Below are 22,272 nucleotides of genomic sequence, written 5' to 3'. Positions count from 1 at the left end.
AATTATCCCAGCTCCCGCTAATCAGGCACTACAACTTGCTCATAGGGGATGGTCAGATGGTAATATCTAAAATTATAAAGCTCCTTGAGATGACCATTGCTGTCAATTGCTATATAAGCATCACTGAAAATGAAAAGCTATTTCATTTTTGCTCTCCTTGCCCAAGCCTGCTATTTTCACAGTATAGTATAAACAGGAAATGCAGCAGTTAAAGTCAGAAGTACACTATAATGAATGCTAATTTCTATTTCATACGATCAGTTTTCTTGTTCCTAAACTGTTTATTTTGATAAACTACAAAAGACAGTCAGCCTGCAACAATATTTTCAGTAACTGTCCTCATTTTCCAGTGAGTGTATGTCTATTTGACTCTACAAGCTTCTTTTACAAAAAATATCCTCTTTTTCAGTTCTCTTGTGCAAATCAATCACAGTCCACTTAAAGTGTAGCACATGGGGTCACTTCACAATCAACAGTGAGAGGCAACAAAAAAAATTATTATTTTTTACCACATTTGAAAAGATTAAGTAAAATGACCTCATGGATGTTTGTGTAAACTCAAATCAATTAAGATGAGGAAAAAAAAAATCATACTTCAAAGTCCTCTAATTGATCATATTATTAAAACACTTTTCTCTCTCAAAAAAAAAAAAAGATAAAATAAATAAAAACAGCAATAAAAATATAACAGTATAATTACTGATGCATAACAACTTCATACAAGACCATTAAGGAGTCCACCGACCTCACTGTGAATGATAAGGATATTCTTCTTATGCTCAGTAGTTGCCAAAAAGTGCAAATGCTACTTTGATGATTCAGTGAAGAATGCCCCTCAGGGCAGAGATGATCTCTTTATGTTTACAATAGAACAAACTCATCCATACTATTGCTTGTATCAACTCTTCCCAGTTGGCTGTTCCTCTGTATAAAGGTGATGCTGTGTGTGGCTGTGGTGGCTCTCGCCTCCTCCCGTGTTTTTCCCTCTTCAAAGATAAACATGGGGTACGTCTCTGCAGACGCTGAGAGAGCCTGTGGGAGACAGAAGGTGAACAAGAACTAATAAGAAAGAGCAGTCAGTGGAGAGTAGAATAATTCCTACAAATGAACTTGATCAATTTCTTTAAGGACGCTTTGCTGACAAGACAAATTCAGACTTGGTCTGACACAAACTGTATTTCATGTAATAAAAACTACACAGTAGCCTCAGGCTCCTTAAACAGAAGCCCAAATTATCCATGCACATACCTCATTAACACCTGCGCACAATGACTCAAAGTCCCTTTGTCCTTTTGCATAAAATCCAATGGTGCAGCTGGGATCCATGCGAGAGAAAGCCATTTTCCTTGGACTTTTACAGTGAAATGACTGCAAGTGGAATGGAGAGAAATGGGACCAGACAAAAATCTCATCAGGATCAGAGGAGAAACTCCAGAGTCTCATATTGTGGATTCAACATTTATACCAGTAAATCCCAACCAGAGATATACAAAAAGTGGTGCTACTGCAGCTGCCAGGGTGTATGTGGGGGAAAAAAAAATTTGTAGATGATTTCAACTGCATTTAATCAATTACTTTAAAGAACAGAAATTAGTATTCGATAGTCAAAATGTGCATGAAAACAAGTTAGCAAGCAGATCAGCTATCTCATTAAAAAACATAAATGGTTAAGAGCTAACACAGCGTGTCTTAAGAGATGAAAAAGAAGGTTAAAAAAAAGTAGATAAATGGATCATATGTTCAATTTCTCCCAAATGTAGACTGAATAAATAGTTGATCAAACCAAACACTGAGAGTTAAACCAGTTTAGCACTTGATCACAAGGCCGGGTTGTAGATTCTAGGGGTACGTTTTGCTGCCTCTAGGCATTTCAGTTAGCTTACCTCAGCACCCTTTCATAGATAAAATATTTTTATATTGTCTGAAGCAAATACACAACACACTTTTGTCTCTAAAGATTTTGTAGTCCTTTTTTTTGGTAGTTGTGACAATGTTTTTATTTAGCATTGCTGCGCTGTTATAACCCCAAAAGGGTGTGCCTTAGTCTCAGAACCACTGGCTTAAACCTGAACCTAACTTTATCCCTGTATTACATCTTAGTGCTTTTATCTTTACCCCGTTTTCACTAACAGTTCAGAATCGTAAAGCTACTTTTGGCTTGTCTTTTGTCACAAGAGGTCACCACAGTGGGTACCTCCACATGTTTGATTTGGCAGAGTTTTATACCTTTCCTGACACAACCCCAAAAGGTTTTCTGTCACCAGCTGGAAGCAAACCTGCAACCTTTTGCTTGCCAGGCAAATACAGTACCAGTCAAAAGTTTGGACACACTTTTGACTGGTACTGTATGTAAAACACCATGAAGCCAGCTCAGAATTTAATGTTTTTCATTCAAATATATGGAAACTTTGAATAATCTGATACAGTGTTCCTGCTGAAAATAAACTCAAATGAGTATATGGAACATATCTAGTGGTACTGATGAATGAGTCATTTAATACCTGGTATTCACCAAAGCTGCTGCACCAGTTCTACCTGGCACCCTTTTAAAAACCAGCCCAGATTTTTACAGGTTTCACAGCCAAACATTACACAGCAAAATAATCTGTGAGTCACCTGAAAATTTCATGATTCTAGCAGCGATTCCAATTTTGGGCTCAGGAATTCTGTAATGCCATAATGGTGCAAGCTTTTTGGCAACAGGCTATTATTCATCGTGTGTTCGAGTGTGGCACCTGTAGAGGCTTGTGTTAGTGGAAAAGAGATACTGTAGAGCTGTGGCCGTATGTCTCACCTGACTTTTACAAGAGGAAACAAAACAGAAAGCAAGAAGAAGAGAAATGGTGACTCATACCTCCAAGGGAAAGCTCTTCTTTGTCATATCTACTGTAGGCTGACAGTAATGAGGGTCCAAGTAGAGCAGATGGTCACCTTTTGTACAGAAGGACCCGAGGAAGAAAGAAAATGTAAGGACTGACACGAAACAGCTTGACATGATAATCATAATGGACAAATTACTCAACCTACCCTGGAAGCCAACAAAGAACAAAGAGTGCTTTGGTTTGCCGCCAATGATCCCGATGCAGCACTCCAACATCAAGAGTTTCTGTTTGAAAGAAAATACGAGGAATGGCTTGGTTTTCACTGTGAGATGTATTTTGCTTTAATAAGCAGGAGTCTCTTTTCAAATTGAATTACTTTTGCTGAAAACTCACAAGCAGCCTTTGAAACATTTCTTCATAAACTAACCAGCTAACATACAATGTCTCTAGGGGTTAATGCACAAAAATATTGGTTCAGTACTTTGACACTGGAAATGTAGGACGGATTAAGATCTTGTCCTCCAAGACGTACGGGAACCAGGATGATGACGGACTTCCAGGCCTGAGGGTGAGGCTGCTCACACAGCGTCCTCACATCCTGCAGGTAGACTGAACAGACAAAGAAGGAAAGAGACATCTAAAGGCAAGTCCATGTGATTCATTAAATCTCACCAACAATTCAAGCCCTTTAGTTTAAAAAAAGAAAAAATAGGGTATAGGGTTTATCCCCAATCTGTTCCTTCTCAAAAGACAGAATATTAAAGATAACACTCACTGGTGCAATCTTGTGCTACATACACAACTAGGCTGGGAAGGTCCACTGTTGAAGCTTCCACAGCTTTCCTGAAACAGAATGACTTTTACTGTTAGAGGTGATAACAAACTTTTTTATTATGACTGGGCTGTTGTGTTATCACTTCAGGTCTTACCGGAGGATATGTGCCGCAATGGACGGGCCATACCAGTCCCCAGCCTTCTTCCCTGAGCTTTTGCCCAGTTCTACAAGATGATGTATGCCAAAGGGGGCTGTGGCATTATCTGCAAACCAGGATAAGATCCTTCTGTGCGGATCCTCGATGGGTCTGTCCAGGATGGAACCCAAGCTCAAATGTCGACTTAGCTTGCTTCCCCTTTCATTTAAACTAAATCTATCGTTTGCAGGGCGAATCAGGTCCATATCATCTTTGACCACACGGTGGTTCCCAGACCAGGTCCAACCTTAAAAACAGAGAAATATTGTTAAATGCTACCTACATAAATACAACTCAGATACCATACATTTTATAAAAGACACCAGTTATTGTAGAGTTTGTATTTTTGTTTCAGTGAGCAGTAAAACTGTTTTCCCATTTTTCTTCTCCGACACATTTATTTTTAGTTTTTTTTTCTTATTAAAATATTTGTTTTGTCATACTGTATTTTTCTATTGAGCTAAATAAAATTGTACTTACTTTATGTATATCATTTGTTATGTTATCTGTTCTGATTAACTTTGTTTTTTTTGCTGTTAAAAAAAAAGAAAAAAAAAAGAAAAAGAAATCTAAAGCTGGGATAAATAAAGAATATATTATGTTGTACACGGTCAAATCTTTCATTAATTTCCTATGGTTCTGTATGGTCCCAAAATAGAGCAAAACTGTAAAATAACAGTTAAAAACATCATTTACAGATGCTCAAATGCAATTGGACAATTGAATCTAAATGTACTTCATGTTGCTTTATCATTTTAGCAGATTTCAAAGCATAAAAAGAAGAAAAACAGCTGATGATCACAGTATCCTTTCATGACAAAGAAAAACTTCTTCAGACCAGCCAAGGAAAAAACATCCTGTAGGAGGCAGACATGAATGAACTAATTCTTCGTACTTTGAACCGATGAGACTAAAATTAGCCACATAGTCTGAATCATACAACATCCTTTTGTAAACCACAGAACAGTCAGCATGATGTTTTGGCATGCTTGGCTTCCACTGGCACTGGATGACTAGTGTTTATGGGTGATTGCAGGAGACAGATGCAAATGGATGAATTCTAAAGTGTGTGGAGCTAAACTTTCTTCACAGATTCAGGTATATTTTGTATATTTGTTACATATTTATTCCCCTGTAAGTCCTTGTGTTAGTTTGATATACATATACATACTAGTTTTATAGTATTTTTCTTATCTTCTTGTTTGAGCTTTATAAGGAAAGGCACTGAACTGTGGCAGCTGCTACATTTTCATCATGCTCCGTGTTTGATGACAATAAAAGCTTTCTATTCTATTCTATTTTCTATTCAAATGCAGCAAGGCTGACTGGACAGTGTTTTCACAGCACTGATGGACAATAACCTAAAACATACTGTAAAACATCTCAGAAGTTTTTAAAGGCAAAGACGTGAAATAAGTGACAATAGCTGAGTCAGGCACAAAGAGCAGCAGTAAAGGGCTGTCAAAGCATAAAAAAGGAGGAAACCCATTGTTTAGTGATGTGTGGCTCTAGATTTCAAGGAATTATTGCATGCAAGGGATTCAAATAAAACAGTAATTTTATTTATTTATCTGTATGATGATTTGTCCAGTTACATTTGAGCTCTTGAAAATAGAGAAATATGTGAAAAAAAGAGGTTGTAATTCCTCAAATAATGCAAAACTTTTCAACCCCTTAAATCAAAGCTGAAAGTAAAGTCTGTCAGTTTGTATGAAAATAATTTATCTCTGGATGTCTTGTCATTTATTGATCACACTATGTAGATGGCACTGCAGCAAGACTGTGTGTTATCACCTGGAGGCATCAGATGCAGGAGCAATCCCTGTGCCAGCAACATCTGGCTGGTGCGTAGCACACAACCCCAACCGCTGTCGGTGGTCAGAGAGCAGCCAGGGAGCGGAGGGAAGCCCCGTCTGTACGTAAACCACAGGAGAGACGCAAAGCAGCGACGGAAACGATCTCGCTCTCCTGGCACAGTTAGAGAGCCCGAATTACAATTTTCTCCATTGCTTTTATAATCACATGACAGATCATTTTAGGGAGTATGCAGGATGAATGCAGGCCTCCTACAATATGCCTCACCTTCATCTTTGAGGTCATAGGATTTTCCCAGCATGAACACAGGAGATCTCTTGCTAAATTTGGATTTTTGCTTCAAGGACCAGCCTGAAAGGAAAAACAGAAACGGTTTAATTTCACAAAACAAAGAACACAAACACATCTGCTTAGTAACCACATCGTTCATTTTCAGTCTCAAAGCGGAAAAACAAAAACAAAATCCTGACCATATTTGACGCTGTTCCATGCTGAGACCAACTTGTCTTTGAATCTGCCTGTGTCCTCTGCCTCCTGATCATCCCTGCTCTCTTCTAGGCCCTGAGATCCAGCTGATTCAGTAGAGAAGAAGACCCAGTCGTCCATGATGTCATAAGCAGCAGACTGGTCCACAAACCGAGCAGAGGAGGTACTAGGATTCATAGCATGTGAAGATGACCATGACCGAGTGGGAAGAATTGCTCATTATCGCCACAGCAGCCTAGACACACAAAATAAATAACAGCCCAGTTAAATACATATGACGCAATCAGCCCTGGATGAATTTATTCTTGCAACAAACAAACCCTACTGCCAGATCTCAGAGGCTAATGTTATCCACAGCAAAGCCATTAATGATCCTTGACATTAAGGAAAAAGAGAAAGCATGTGACTGCACCTTGTGACTGAAGGAATTTCAGATATGCTCATTTAACTGCAACCGGAGGCTTGCTGGTTTCCCATTTTAACCGACATTTGGCCACTAACTCTAAAAGTTTGTTAATACAGTTACATCAATGCATAAGCACCATCGAGTTGGTGCTAGTAGTAGTACTTCATAAACAGATCAGTAGTTTAGTCCAGTGCCACTAAATCTAAGGGTAAGGCACCCATCAGAAGGGGAACAACATAAATCTGAGAGGCTGTGAGATAATAAATGATGTAGGAATGAAAACAAAACAATACTCAACTAAAAAAAAAAAAAAAAAAAAAAAAAAAACATTAATTTTGAGATTTTTTCCCCCTAAACTTTTAATTTTGCAAAAAAAAAAAATTGGATGTGTGTATTTCACAGTTATTTTCAAACGGTTCATATACTTCAGAGGTCTAGTAAAGGACCAGATTACACACAGATGTACCTGACCTGCCTCCAAAGGGGGCACAGGCTGGAAAGGTTGAGTAACTCTGGTTTAATACTGAACAATGTATCATAAGATGCCCACATGCTTTTTTTTCTTCTTCTTCTTTAAAACCTAAATGTTTAACCTAAAAAATTTAAACTACAGGAGAGACAAATTTGTGTGTGTGTGTGTGTGTGTGTGTGTGTGTGGGGGGGGGGGGGGGGGTGTCTTAAGTTTTGCTGCACCAATAAGAAAAAAGACGCATAAATCGTAAAGCTCAAATACCTGAAATGTAGAGTTACCTTCAGTAACCGAGTGGCACAGAAAAAATATCTGGTTAACGTCGTTTTTTTCATTCCGTTCCCATGTCAAAGCAAGTTTGTACATCAAACATTAACATGAAAAGTATCCTTTTATATGAAAAGTTCCCTCTGTATTTTTATCTCACACACTAACAGCCTTACTTTTAAACCACTACTTTACAGTGAATACAGCAGCGACTCTGTCATTCAAAATGAAGCGAATTAACACAATAAACGATCCATTTTACCTTCATTTCGGCAGAACCATTCTACCTCCTGTAAAAAGCCAAAGCTGCTGAGTAAATGCGAGTCAGTGTGCTCGTCTGTATTTGTTTTGTTTGGCTCAGTTCGGCTCCGCTTGGCTCAGTTTGGCTCGGTCTTCAAACTAACAGCAACCGTCAAAATAAATTTGTACTCACTTCCTGTTTACAAGGGTCACGTGTCGTCACTCCTGTGATTGGTCAACGGTGGACCAATAACAGTGAGCCCCGACTCTCCGGGCAGGCGTTCACATTAGACAAAAAAGTGAGACAAAAGAAGCAGTTTCTTTGCATTTTATTCTGCACTTTTTTTTTTTTTTTTTTGCTTTTTTTTTCACGACAGTGGCCATTAGTTATGTAACAATGTAATGAACAACAGTCTGAGAAAGCAAAGTTGTTGTAAACAAGCCTAACACTTGGACAAAAATCGATGTGACAGGAACATCACAACTTCCGACTTATGGAAAGACTGTTCCAAACTGCACAGAATGGGGTAGCCACATAGATTTGGTAGATTTCTTGGACTAAAATGAATCAACTTCAAAATTACATTAACTAATGTTAGTAGTAAATCAGATTTGTAAGTAAATATGTTTAATAAATACAGCAAATAGAAAAAAATTAAATATATATATATGAGACAAAATAAATAAACATTTGACACAACATAAAGTGCATTTTTCTTACATCACACACAAACCACTACTGTTTAATGTCTAAAGATAGGGTCTTTAAACATTGCATCTGGACCTGATCTAAAATTGTTCTCAATCAATCAATCAATCAATTAGAACTATGAGGGCTAGAAAGATCCACAGGCAGAAGATAGCAGACTGCTCCCTAAATGTTCACTAGTTTTTTTGTGTACCTCAGGTCTTCTGCTGTCATGTTAGTTCATCCACAAGGTGGCAGTCTAAAACAAGTCTGGGGCCTGGAGTCCCAAAACTATCAAGATCACGTTAACACACAACAGTAAACATTACCTCAACACTAAAATGCTTTTGAGATCTACTCCTGTGTATAGCCTACTACTGTTTCACTGACGAGGATGCTCAGTTTCATTGAACTGGGCACTTTGGATTGCATATTGTTACACATTTAAATACAAAAGAAAAAAAAACCTCAACAAAAACATCACATTATTCCTAAATAAAGACACTGGCACTTTCCTTCACACCTAACATTATACTATAAACTGTACTTCCTCATAAATAAAAAAAAAAAGAGTGAGTGAAACATCAACCTCTCCTGTAAGTGCTACTTTCATTATGCTTCTGTCCCCACTTTCTCTCCCTGCCACACACGGAGCACACTTATATATTCACTTAATAGGCTAAAATATGTAATTGCACATTTCACTATGACCAGCAGAGACAGCTATTTTAACAAAATGCTTGGCTTATTGCAACCCTTTCCCCTTTTTATTATTTTATTTTATTTTTTGTAATCTAGAGCACAATGTAAACTTAATATCGTGGACACACACACACACACAAAAGTGGCATCATTAACACATTGCATAGTGTCCCTGTGCAGCCTCTCACAGTCCCACTGAAATCCAGCCCTTATACACATCTGGAACAAATCAGCTGATGCCCACTCTAGTTCAATCACTGCAAGCAATTTGGTGTCTTGGTCCAGAGTTTACTAATGTTTGCCCCCCAGTGCATGACACATGAATAACCCTTCTGTGCCTGATCCCTTTAAGTAACTGAACACGAAGAAATACAGTCTGTGCCATGCTGAACTAAATGGTGGGGCTGATTGAAAATGTAATGCCCATTTACATGAGGTTAAATGTGTGCCAAAATTATATTCACATGCTCACTGTCTGCCTTCCTGAACATGTCAGGTTATGTTATATAGCACATTTAAAACAACAGGATGTGACCTAAATTGCTTTCCGCACGAGGCAAATGTATCAACAATCCAAGTCTCTGAAAACGGAAATGTAAAACACAGAAACCAACATACAGTTAGGTCCATAAGTTTTTGGACAGTGAGATATTTTCAATCACAATTAAAGTGGATGATTGCATTTTTGTCCTTGGTTAAGAAAAACTACTTGACAAGTTAAGGACGCCCTTGTGAAGGTTGTCAAAGCCTACGAATATGAGTGGAAATGCAGAGGTGCAAAGTGCTGGTTACACTCAAGAACAGGATGGTCGGATTAAACTTTGCCAGAAAAACATCTAAAGAGCCTGCACAGTTCTGAAAAAACATCTGGACAGATGAATCCAAGATGAACTTGTACCACAATATTGTGACAAGTCTGGAGAAGGAAGAAAGAGCTCGTGATCTGAAGCAAACCATATCATCTGTCAAACATGGAGGAGACTATTATGGCATGGACGATTATGGCTGCCAGTGGAACGAGGTCACCGGTGTTTACTGATGATGTGACTGCTGATAGCAGCAGCAGGATGAAGTGTGAAGTGCACAAGTCTGTACTCTCTCTGCTCAGATTCAGCCAATAGCTGCAAAACTGATCAGACAGCTCTTCACAGTGCAAATAAATAATGACCCAAAACATACTGCAAAAGCAGCCCAACAGTTTCTGCAAAAATCCACTGTGGTGGTCTACAGAGACAAAATGACAAAAAATTTGTTACTGTCCAAAAAATATATCAACCTAACTGTGCTCAAAAACATAACCAACAATAAAAGCAAAGCATAAATGTTAAAATTAATTAAAAAAAAACCTTATGAGTAAAACAAAAGGAAAACCTCAGAGTAAAAAGCAAATTAATAAAATCTACAAATAAAAACAAAAGACTTGGGTGCCGGGGTGGCTCAGTGGTAGAGCGACCATGGATGCTGTGAGGCAAGAAGCAGGCAGCGCAGGTTTGAGTCCCGACCTGTAGCTCTTTACTGCGTGTCTTACCCCCCCATCTCTCCTCCCGCTATCCTGTCACTCTAAACTGTCAATAAAGCTGCTGTAGCCAAAAAAAAAATAACAGTAAGAAAATGTATGTTCACAGAAGACTTAACAAAAACTATGAAGCACCTCAGATTTGACTAAAAGTATTAAAAGTGATTTAAAATTGGCACCTGTTAGGTGGGACCGTATGTGGGATGGCAGATTGCTCCAGAGCCTGGGAGCCATAATAGAGAAAGTAATCTTTAACATACTGTGGAGCTGATTCACAATATTAATTCAATTCTGTATTCCAAAGGATGTTTTTTTGTACCAGTTAAAAATGTTTTCTCACATGTCAAGTCGACATACACAGTGAACACGTGAACATGATTTTGGCGCAAGTGGAACCTCATGCGTTTATAGCAGAATCCTACCTGTTTGCACATGTTTGCAGGAGGCTGTGTTCAGTTGAAAGGTTGTTCACAGTGATCTCTACCTTAAGGTCTGCTGTATGTATATATTTTTTCTTTTTAAATATTTTTTTTTCATTTCCCATGTACAGTATTAGACATGCATTAAGACATATGCATTTGTTTGTACTATATGCAACACATTGTGATGAACACTGTACATACACAGGTCTACAGTAAGTTTTCCAACAGTAGCTAGCTGATGCAACTTTGTTCTCATTAGTCTACGTGCCATCTTTTTGGTCTTTTTTTTCAGTGTTTCTCTCCATTTACAGACAAGTAAATTCATGATATGTCAGTGTGATGCTACAATAAAAGGCATTGCATGGGACAGTCGCACTCATTCTAAAGCTCTTTTATCACGAATGATGCTTGGAGCTCCGAATGTTTCCTTTATCAGACTGGATAGCGCCAGCACTGGCTGCTGTCTGAGCCCCCCGGCGGACGCCGACAGATGAAGCCTCTGCTTTTCCCGCCGAGCTTCCCCGCTTCTCCTCGCTCGACTTGGATGTGTCTTTTACCTTGCCCCCGTCTTGTGATCCTCCCTTCATAGGCCCGAGGACCGTTTTGGCCACACTTGTGAGCTGGGTAACGAAGCTGGCTTTATCCCCCGGAGACATGGGCCGTGATTTGCTTGAGCCGGGTGAGGACAGTGGCATGGGAATCTCCTCCAGGACTTCCAGGTGTGCCCTCTCCTCCTTGATTCCCCTGCTTGTTGGCTTCTCCTCTTTCCATCTGGCTGCCGCATAGGTTTGAACCTGACTTGGAACCGGAGGTGTAGGTCCCTTGATCTTGGTTGTGTCACTTGCTTTATCGCTGCCATTTAAGCCTCCTTTCTCAATTGTGTCTGTACCTTTACGCTGTTTGGGCTGCTCTGTGGATGATGCTTTCTGCAAGTTCCCTTTGTGTTCACCTGCAGTGCCCTTGGCTTTCTCCTCACTCTTCTCCTGAGCTTTTACTGCAGGTCCACTGTCTGTTTGTGCACTTTGCTGTTTAGTGTCTTGCTTTTGTAGACCCCTTGATGTGCCTGGAGTTGAGATTTTCTCACTGAGTTTACTCTTGGAGATTGTTGCCTCAGATCCTGAAGCGCTTGAACCTGGAGCTTTGTTCCCAGAACTGGGCTTGGTCTCTGAAGATGAGGCACTGGACTTGATTTCAACTGCAGCTGCACACCTGTCACTCTTTGCAACCTCAGCAGGAGGTAATGTTTTTCTTGTGTCAACAACACTTGTCTTAGACTTTGCTTTAGAAGCTGCACTCTCAGTTTGTGACCCAGCAGTCTCAGGCTCTGTGGTTTGGGTGTCTTTTTCTCTCGCTGTTAAGAGCGTGTCACGGCTGAGTGGTGACTCCTGCCTTCCCAGCCTTCTCACAGGCTTTAGGCCTCCAACTTCCCCTCCCATAGGAGGAGAGGGGGAGGATGATGATGAAGGAGATGGGGGAGCAGGCCCGTTCTCTCCTTCAATCTCTAGCAGACTTTGTAGACTGTGCTCACAGTGGAAAGACTCTCTCCTGTAGTCCCCATGTGTCACCTCCAGGCTATGTTTGCGTAATGACACCCCACCTGTCAGAGGAGAAGGCGATGATGATGACGAAGAGGAAGAAGGTAGAATTGGTGCGCCTAACTTCTCTGCAGACTGCACCCGCTGCAGCAAAGGGGACCTGGGTGGCTCTGCGCTCTTGGGACGCGGGCGAGCAACAGGAGGTGAGGAATGCAGCTTGGCAGGAAACATCTGCGTTGTATTGGAGCTCCCTACCGTGTGACCAGTGAGCGGTGGCGGAGAGGAGGTGGTCGGGGATGGGGTGTGAGCCAGGGGGGACAATGGGATGTTGCCGGCAGATTTGCAGCGAGCAGAGCGGTACTGGCGGTGGAGTTTGGGAGACAGGCCGTGCAGGGAGCTGGGCCTCATGTGGTGAGAGGCTGCAGGTGAGTTAGGGGTGCTGGATGCCGGGGAGCTGCTCTGGGAGGAGGTGCCTAAGGAAAAAATAAGGACATTTGAATATTTTGTAACAAAATGAAATGAATATGTGTGTGTTTTGCACTAATTGTGTTTCTCAGTCTTTTTAAAGAGGTAGTGCACTCTTAAATATGTGTGTCGAGTTGTAGGCTAAATTATACAACTGTAGTGTGATGAAACACATCAGCGATAGAGTTAATATAAAACACTAAACCAGCAGCAGGTGTAGTTTTAGGCCATCACACACACGTTGTTCCATAGCACTGCTCCCCAATTGTTTCTTGCTTTTAAACTAGCTAACAGCAGGCACGTGTACTGTTTGCCTTACATACTAACCCAGGTACGGGGATTCAAGAGCGGTGCGATAACTCTGAGTGGGCGAGCGTGCGGAGAGGCCGTGGGTGGGGGAGCCCGGGAGACTGTCTCCAGATGACAGGGAGCGATTTAAAGAGGAGAGACTCCGGCTGGTGTGGAGCAGGTTGGACTGCTTGGTGATTTTCCTGAACAGGGAGCTGCGCTTCTTACTGAAAGTAAAAAGTCAAATTATTAGAGTGAAGTCATCCAAATGATTAATTAATTAATGTTTTGTTGGAATTCTGCAGCAACACACTCTTGACCATCCTTAGCTCCAGTTCTCTTGCTGCGCCGGGCCATCTTGCATTTATAGCTGGACTTTCGGGCAGGACCCACTTTGATGGAGGTGTTCTCAAAAGGAGTGGTTGTAATAGTCACCTTGTTCCCACTCTGCAGTTAATACACAATTACAAGCATTTTTTTATTATATACATATAGCATAGATAGATTTTTTTTATTTTAGATGGATAGATCTCTCTTACCTTCAGGATCAGCTCCACCACTTCTGTATGGACCAGACCATGGACTGACTCCCCATTTACGTGAGTGATGAGGTCACCAGCACTAAGTCCAGCCTCCTGAGCAGGACCTCCATCTTCCACATGCTGTGATTAGAACAGATAAATTAATGTCAGATTTTACAATTCAGACCAATATTAATTCAAATTCCCATCAGATTCCATAAGGTATTCCGCATGGTTCTTTACATGGGCCACACCACTTTTCCTTTTTATTCATTTTCGGCACATTTTGCATTTCTAATAATAACTAATACTCTGCTAAAAGAACAGCCCAACCACATGAAAGGTTCTACACTTATAACCAGCAGTAACCACATTTCCTTCTGCATTGTTTTAAATAGAAGAATAGAGATGTCTGTATCCTGTTTGCTTTGCTCTCACCCAGACCATGTGATGCACGCTGTACACATCACTGTCTCCCATGTAGACTCTGATTGCTCGGAGGGTGAAGCCGTACTTCTTCCCGGAGCGGTGGATGGTGATGGGAGAATGCAGGATGTTGACCATCGGAGAGTAGTCTCGGCTGGGAGATGAGTCACGAGAGGAAGGGTTGGACGAGAGGGAGCGAGGAGACATGGGGCTCGCCAGAGGGGATGCAGTATGTTGTTCCACTGAGGAGAGAATGACAAAGGATTAATTTCCAAATACCCTTTTAAAATTTCTTTGTTAGTGCAGTATGAGAAATGCCTTTACCTGCAGGAATGATGACAGACAGAGCAGTGGCAGAGGCAGATTTGATAACTTTGGTTCCTGGTCTTGAGTTACGCTTTTCTCCTTCTGAGAGGTGCTGGTGGCGAACTCTCCGCAGCACCAGGTCTGTGGTTGCCCCGCGAGCCCCCTGCGGCTCTGGAAGCCCTGGAATGGTAGCACTGCTCGGCAGAGGCAATGATGCATCAGCAGGTCTCAACAGTTTGTCTGTGCCAAGGAAGAGACATGAAAGAAGACAGAAAATTTTGATGTTTAGGGTCACAAATGAAATTGTTCAAATGATGGCATGTTGCCTCGTCCCTTCTTACCTCCAGTTCCAAGACCATTACATTCTTTAAGGAATGTCTTCAGATCACTTTGAGAAGAAATGGAACCCATGGCTCCTTCCAAAGAAGTTCCCCTGGTCTTTACTGGAGGTTGCCTGCCTGGGACAGGCAGCTCAGAGTCCAACTCCAGAGGGGAGGCCAAGCGGTAAGTATCCATAAGGGCAGAGAAGCGTCTTCGCGCCCCAGACGGAGGGCTGGAGTCACTTTCAGTGAAGGACGACTCTGAGCAGGAAAAGCGTTTCCTGAAAAACAAAGGCAGCCATATCTTGACTAAACTTTTAATGAGAGTGATCCTCTGTTGTAGACAAAAGACACGTTGAAACTGTCTAGCAAACACAGACAGCTCTTTTTTTCACTCTGCTTGTACTCACATCTCCGGTGAGCCGGTCCTCCAGCTCTTCTCTCGGAGGGTGACACTTCCCAGGCTTTCTCTCTTGGCCACTCGATCCTCCCTGGGGACCTTGTGTTCCCTTAGAGTCACGCCATGAGGTTTATGCTCCAGCTGGGACAGATGCTCCATACTGCTGTACACCTTCATGTCCACACAACATTACAGTAAATATTCTGGGGCTTTAATGGGCTTAGGATCTACATTGATGAATAAACATTACAGGAAAAAAAAAATGTCCTGACCTTACTAAAGCGAGGGGAACACGACGAGAAGCGATGAATCTCCACAGGCTCATCGTCATTAGTATCATCTTCATCATATGATTGCACGTGGTGGTAGCGCTCAGAACGGGCTGGTGATGAGAAGTAGTGCACATTCAGTCAGCACTGCCTTCTCGCTCCCCCCACAGACACATTCAAGTCTAAAAATGTGATTTACGCTAACAAATGCCTTCCTACATTTAAATGGGAGAGTTAATGATGGTGGTGGGGTGAAGATCTTGATCTGTTTCCAAGAGTAAGAAATTCCCAAAGTCTAAAGGATCTCTTGTCCATGCCTGAAATCAAACTTTTCCATAGCATCCTGCATTCCCAGAGGTGAACTTACTGTCGAAATAACTGGTGTCTTCTTCTGACTCTAGATGAGGGATGAACTCTGCCTTCTGTCTCAGCAGGCTGTTCCAGTCCACCTCAGTGAAGAATGAGTGCTGCTTCACTTCAAAAGCACCACCTTGGGGACAGAGCAAAGGAAAGGAGGCAGGTGGATGAAGAGAGAATGAGTGAGAGCAATGGCAGACAGGTAATAACAGCTGCCCTAAAGCATGTAAAGGCATTTCCACCATGAATGAAGCTGACATATTTGGGTAAACCGAACCCGTGAGCCAACACGCAAGATGACAGTTATTGTTCTAGATCAGTGAGTCCCAGTCAGGGTTAGGTGTACCCAAGGGGTGCTTGCAGTGGTGGGGGACGTATTCATATGTATTTCTTACATGAAAGTGCTATTACAGAATGGTTAAAAAAAAAAAAAAAAACTCATCTACAAGTAAAAGTCCTGGATAGGAACAAAAGCATATACAATATCTCATGTCACTGGTGAGACATGGAGTGAGGTTTATCGGGCGGTAAAAAGGAAAGCTCAGCAATGAAATCATCAGGAAACCAGAATGAGTCTGTGAAAACACACAGAAGAAAATCTTAGTTAATCTTAAATTAGTGTGCTGACTGGAACTGTAATTATAGGTTTGAGTGGGCCACAGATTTCACCTCAGGCTGTGTCATTCTTAAGTTGGGAAAGGATTCAAATTCAAAACAAAGTCCTCAACATGGGAATCATTAAATTTAGTCCATTTTTAAAGAAAAAGTTTATCATAATCTTTGCAGAAAAGCATCTGACTATTAGTTGTACTTGCACATACTGTTGTGTGGTTTACTTTATTACAGAGTATTGCTTTTTTCTGAGCATGTCATATGTTTCGTAAGGAAAAATCTTAATATTGGGAAGTAACTAAACATGGAAGGTGTTAAATAACTCAAGAGGAACAAAGCGTAAAACAAATGTAGTTCAGAAAACATTTTCTCTAATCTAAATATACCAACCACTTCATTAGGTACACCATGCTAGTACTGGGTTGGACCCCTTTCTGCCTTCAGAACTGCCTTAATTTATTGTGGCACAGATTCAAAAGGATTCCTCAGAGATTTTGGTCCATATTGACATGATAACATCACACAGTTGCTGCTGATTTGTTGGCTGCAGATCCATGATGTTAATCTCTTGTTCCACCACTTTCCAAAGGTGCGCAATTGGATTGAGATCCCACGAGTGTGAAGGCCCTCTGAGTGCAGTGAACTCACTGTGATCATGGCGTGCTGTTCTGCTTGGAAGCAGCAATCAAAAGATGAGTACACTGTGGTTATACAGAGATGGACGTGGCCAGCAACAATAGTCAGGTAGGCAGTGGTGTTTAAATGATAGTACTAAGAAGCCCAAAGTGTTCCAAGAAAATATCCCCCACACCCACCAGGCTGACCCACTGATACAAGGCAGGGTGGATCCATGATTTCATGTTGTTTGTGCCAAATTCTGACCCTACCATCCAAACATTGCAGCAGAAACAGAGCCTCGTCAGAACAGAAAATGTTTTTCCAGTTTTTTGTTGCCCAGCTTTGGTGAGCCCATGCATTCTGGTGAGCCTGACTACACAGGGTGTCACAGGAGCAGCACTCTTTCTTCCCCATTCTGATGCTCAGTTTGAACTTTAGCAGGTCATCTTGACCATGTCTACATGCCTAAATACACTGAGTAGCTGTCATGTGATTGACTGATTGGATATTTGTTCAAAGGGCAGGTGAACAGGTGTCCTAATAAAGGACACCTGTTCAGCTGATGGTATGCATCCTTATCCATGCATTGGCATTACACCATAAGCTGGAAATGAGAGTGAACAAGAGCTAACGGAGAAGTCTATACAGAAGAATAATCATTACCACAGCTGAGAATAAACAAATATGGTTAGAATAGCCCCAAAATATTGGAGCCTTGAAATCTGTATAAATCTGTGTGAAAGATCATCCAGTTTGATTCAAACCTAAATGCATGCACACAGAACATAACTTCTGATGGTGATAAATGGCTACATGATTTCATCTGCTGGGGTTGTGAAGGAATCCTGGGGAAGCCAGAACCCCTCCTGTAGGTGACTGACCTGTGCCCAGACGAATCAGCGGATTTGTCTGCAGAAGGGAGGAGATCAGGTGCTGGGCATCAACAGGAAGTGCCTCATCTCCTTCTGGCCACACTATGTCATCTACCAGATAAAAGCCAAGAGAGAGAGAAGGGGAAGGGCATGAGGAGATCACGGTAGATAGTGCAGGAATAACTGTTTGTTCTTTCTATTAGCAGTGCTCAGTGTGTGGTTCACAGCCACATATAAAGGCAAATTCCACTCAGACATGTTGATCTCTCACCTGTAATGACCTGTCCAAACAGCTCCTCTGGCGTGTCTCCAAAGAAAGGTACGCAACCCACCAGGAACTCGTACAGGATGATGCCCATAGCCCACCAGTCCACTGGCTTTCCATAACCCTGCCGAAGAATAACCTCTGGGGCGATATACTCTGGGGTTCCACACACCTTAGAGGAAATCAGCGGTTGATTTGCTCATTCGTTTCTTAAATTTTTTTGACCTCAGACTTTTGTGGATTACTTTGGACCCACAGGCATGTGTATATTTGCTGCTAATAACATTTCTTTCACAACTAATTTAATCATATTCATCATTTAAAACCGTACAGTTATTAATTGAGACACAGTTGTCACTGAGCGTGAAACACACAGCATGTGGGCAGCATGCATATTTATGCTAAGCCAAGCCATCACCTCAGAGATGCCAAGACAAGATGAAAGCCCTGGTGAGTGTTTTTTTCATGTGCAGATGGGCACTCGCTGAATCCTGACAGATATGTGGTCGACATGATGAATGCATGAGAAATAATGAGGCTTAAATTCAAAGCACGAGCGCCGAATAAAAGCCCTGAAAATATAAGCCTTTCCTAAAAGAGAAATGATTATAATAACCAAGGAAGTACTGGTCTACTGTTGTGCCAACTGTGCCTCATTTTGTCACATATGCTCGCCACACAATGACAGGGAAAATCTTTTCATGGAAATGTAGCCATCAGAGGACATTTCATCATGAATCTTTGCTCAGGTCATACTGGATTTAAACAGTCTACACTGCAATGCTAATTAAAAAAACAGTTCCCCTTAAGTATGTTACTCTAATAATTCAAATTAAATAAAAGTCACTGAATGCTTAATTTTAACACAGCAGAGCTTCATTAATTTGACCATGTAAAATTCAGATGCCTTGTCAGAGTTTATTTAAGCAAATTTAAAGACAAACGACCGTTATCTTTGTCACACCTGTTTATCCAAAAACTCCCGAGTATCCTTCTCTATGTGTCCTTCATACAAGTTGGTGGTCAGACTCATCAGACCCATCTTAGACAGGCCAAAGTCAGTCAGCTTGATGTGGCCCATTGAGGTAATGAGGAGGCTGAGAATAGAAAGAGAAAAGTTACATATTTCTTAGCAGTGAAATAATGTTTGCATTCTCTGGAACAGTTTGATAGAAACTAACTCCGTCTTACTTGTCAGGTTTGAGGTCACGGTGCACAATGCCATAGTTGTGTAAGTACTCCAGCGCTAGGACTGTCTCTGCAAAGTACATGCGTGCCATTTCCACAGGCAGAGCCCCGATGTTCTTCAGCAGAGTAGCACAGTCCCCACCTGCCACACAATTTATTATTTGATTAGTCTCGTAGTCGATGTTACCATTTACAATGAATGTCTCCTGGTAGTTTTTTGTGCTAGACTATTTTAATTCTCATTTAAACCAATGAGCAGCACGCATGGGGGGGTGGATGCACCGAAAGGGACAGGAGCAGGATCGACAAACTGGTGCGGAGGTCTAGCTCTGTGTTGGGATGTCCTCTGGAGTCTGTGATGGTGATGGGTGAGAGGAGGATGTTAGCAAAGCTGACATCCATCATAAACAACACCCATCACCCTCTGCATGAGACCGTGGGTGAGCTGAGCAGCTCCTTCAGTCAGAGACTGAAACATCCTCGCTGCAGGAAGGAGCGCTTTCGCAGGTCATTCATCCCAACAGCAGTTAGACTGTACAACACTTCATAATGTCTTGAGTCACTTAGACACTTTACCTCCTCTGCCATCACTTTATCCTTACAGTCCAGATACATTTTATTTATTACACTCACCCATATAATGCATACCGTGTATGCTGTGTACTTTACCGGCTACAAATGTATATAATATTTTGATATCTGTATATAGTGTCTTGATGTGTGTGTATATGTGTGTATATGTACATGTGTGTATTGACTATATATTTTCTGTATATAGTGCTTATGTATATGTGTATAGTGTTTTTCTATTTTATTTTATTTTATTTTATTCTATTCTATTTTTAGTTTTCTGTACTGAGCTGCTGTAATGCGCAAATTTCCCCGTCGTGGGATCATTAAAGTTTTATCTTATCTTATCTTATAATGGACCTCAATCAAGCAGTTGTGCCATACTGGAGACAATGACTGTGCTTTGAATCATACTACAATATGTTTTTCATTTGCAGTTTTTTCCCCACTGTCTTTTTGTGTTTCTTTGTCTGTCTTTCTCTGTCCTTGACTGTGTTCAGGTTTCTGTTTTAGTCATTTTCAGTTTAATGTTGTTAGCCTCTTTCCTTTTATGCTTTGGTTGGTCCTACTTCCTGTCTTTGTGTTTCCCTCAGGCGTGACTGTCTTCCCTGCCATCACTGGTTGTGCCCATATCTACTTTGCCTCTTGTGTATTTACAGTCCTGTGTGCACCTTATTACATGTTGTCTCTGTTTTTTCAGACTTTACGTTTTTGGACTTCTGTTTCATAACAGTTTGCATTTCATTTTCACTGGATATTCACACTATATTCATTATATTCACCTATGCAACTAACTAGATCTAAAGTTAGCGTGGCTCACACAGGGGTACTGTCAAAAAAACAGAAGAATAACTCAGTCATGGAACCTGCTGTAGATATTTATATGACATAGTGACATAAGGATGACATAGTATACTGAAATACAGTACTTTGGCCAGTCACAGATTTTTACTCCCGCACTGTGAAGAGGTTCATATTTTCTTTTTCAGAGAGACATCTCAGCTACTGTGGTATGCATTGCTGTGACAGTTGGGACAGCTCTTCATGTTCTAAACTAAATTTAGCACAGACACGGTCTGGTAAGTGTGCAAGGGCTGATCATAAGGTTCAGCTGCTGTGCATGTTAAAAAAAAACAAACAAACAAACAAACAAAAAAAAAACAGCACTTAATGTGATTTTGGCCGACCTCTACAAGGCCAACTCTTTGTGCTCTTCTGGACCACTACCAGCACCCTGGTGGAACCATAGTTCAGGCTGGTCTGTAGACCAGTCTTTACTTTGCTCATGTAATAGTCTAATGGAGAGCCAGACCAAGGCATAACCAGACTAAACAGCTGCTTGGGGCCCCCACACCAACAGGGAGCCCCCAGCAACAGGTAAATCAATATATGTTTTTTGTGTGTGATATAGCACTAGTAATTATACAAAACAAAAATAAACTATGTGAACAGATTGTTGAACTAATGTTAGCAGTTTAATCATTCCCGCTGCCTGTGTCAGAGCTGGGGTTGTGTTCCTGCACACTGTAACTTTTTGCTATTAGAGGAAGAAAACGATAAAGATATGTTTCCACGACTAATTACATCTTTTTATCATTAACATTACTAATAATGATGCTGGTTAAACAGAAGCATCAAATTAGTCTTCATACAGCATAACCTTTAAAATCCTTCTATTATTTCATAAAGTTCTCAGTGGTTTGGTCGCCTGCATTTTAACACACACTCATTTTATACCTACTACCAAACTCACAGGTCATGGAACAACAAGAGAAAAGACATTTCAGAATCAGGATCATATTAATTTTTACCAAGTATGCTACACATACAAGGAATTTGGGTCCAGATGTTGGTGGTTCAATATAGAAAATTCACGGTACATTTGTTGCAGGGTTTATCTAATTGCTCCTTTCTGCAGGTTTCATTTTGCAGAGGACTTGTGTTGTCTCAAAGGAGGAAGTGTCTTGCAGACTAAAGTGAATTTCAGGTCCAAGTTTCTCTGCTTCCCAATTTTACACCAATTTCAGCAAATCAAGTTCAATTTAGGAACTTTCTTGACAGTTTCAACTGTTTTGCATTTCTTTTTGTTGTTGTTGCTTTTTTTTTTTTTTGTCTTTTTCAACTGTTTAAACTCTTTCAACAAATTAAATTTCAGCTATTTTAAACATTTTTAGGTATTTCAGCTCCAATCTTTCAGAATTCAGCAATCACATTGCAGTTTCTGCAGGAAATGCTTTTTCTAGTTATCGCAATAAGATACTGTAATATATCACACACTTGTATTGTGACAGCTGCCAGTATTTTAGCATAAAACATGAATTCTTTTACAGTATACATTAAAAAATTTATACAGATACTCAGATTTTGTTTTTGTTTTTTATTTTATTTTTTTGTTTGAGAGCAATGTCTTATCAATTACACACATATACACAACCAAATATGAGACTCAGAAAATA

General features: G+C 40.8%; 2 protein-coding genes across 2 annotated transcripts in view; both read right to left on the bottom strand.

Moving 5' to 3' along the window:
* Positions 1 to 242: 242 nt before the first annotated feature.
* On the bottom strand, positions 243 to 7,677 carry LOC115784351 (cysteine protease ATG4D-like). Its single transcript, XM_030735560.1, has 11 exons — positions 7,499 to 7,677; positions 6,079 to 6,329; positions 5,876 to 5,959; positions 5,588 to 5,761; positions 3,752 to 4,040; positions 3,598 to 3,665; positions 3,304 to 3,431; positions 3,028 to 3,106; positions 2,855 to 2,931; positions 1,249 to 1,368; positions 243 to 1,032 (listed from the first exon to the last, which is right to left on the bottom strand). The coding sequence occupies exons 2-11, from the start codon at positions 6,269 to 6,271 to the stop codon at positions 862 to 864; spliced, it is 1,383 nt and encodes a 460-aa protein (XP_030591420.1). The 5' UTR covers positions 6,272 to 6,329; positions 7,499 to 7,677; the 3' UTR covers positions 243 to 861.
* Positions 7,678 to 7,817: 140 nt separating this feature from the next.
* LOC115784389 (microtubule-associated serine/threonine-protein kinase 1-like) overlaps positions 7,818 to 22,272 on the bottom strand; it is a 55,076-nt gene continuing 40,621 nt past the window's right edge. The window contains 14 exon segments of the mRNA XM_030735617.1: positions 7,818 to 12,812; positions 13,132 to 13,319; positions 13,406 to 13,539; positions 13,632 to 13,754; positions 14,052 to 14,281; positions 14,364 to 14,585; positions 14,687 to 14,946; positions 15,076 to 15,236; positions 15,338 to 15,447; positions 15,702 to 15,824; positions 17,803 to 17,904; positions 18,065 to 18,230; positions 19,023 to 19,155; positions 19,250 to 19,388. Of these exon segments, the coding sequence (XP_030591477.1) occupies positions 11,200 to 12,812; positions 13,132 to 13,319; positions 13,406 to 13,539; positions 13,632 to 13,754; positions 14,052 to 14,281; positions 14,364 to 14,585; positions 14,687 to 14,946; positions 15,076 to 15,236; positions 15,338 to 15,447; positions 15,702 to 15,824; positions 17,803 to 17,904; positions 18,065 to 18,230; positions 19,023 to 19,155; positions 19,250 to 19,388 (3,704 nt within the window). The 3' untranslated portion in view covers positions 7,818 to 11,199.

Source organism: Archocentrus centrarchus, chromosome 8, assembly GCF_007364275.1.
Source record: "Archocentrus centrarchus isolate MPI-CPG fArcCen1 chromosome 8, fArcCen1, whole genome shotgun sequence".
NCBI lineage: Eukaryota > Metazoa > Chordata > Actinopteri > Cichliformes > Cichlidae > Archocentrus > Archocentrus centrarchus.
The sequence above is the reverse complement of the archived record's forward strand: the minus strand, read 5'-3'. Positions and strand labels throughout refer to the sequence as shown.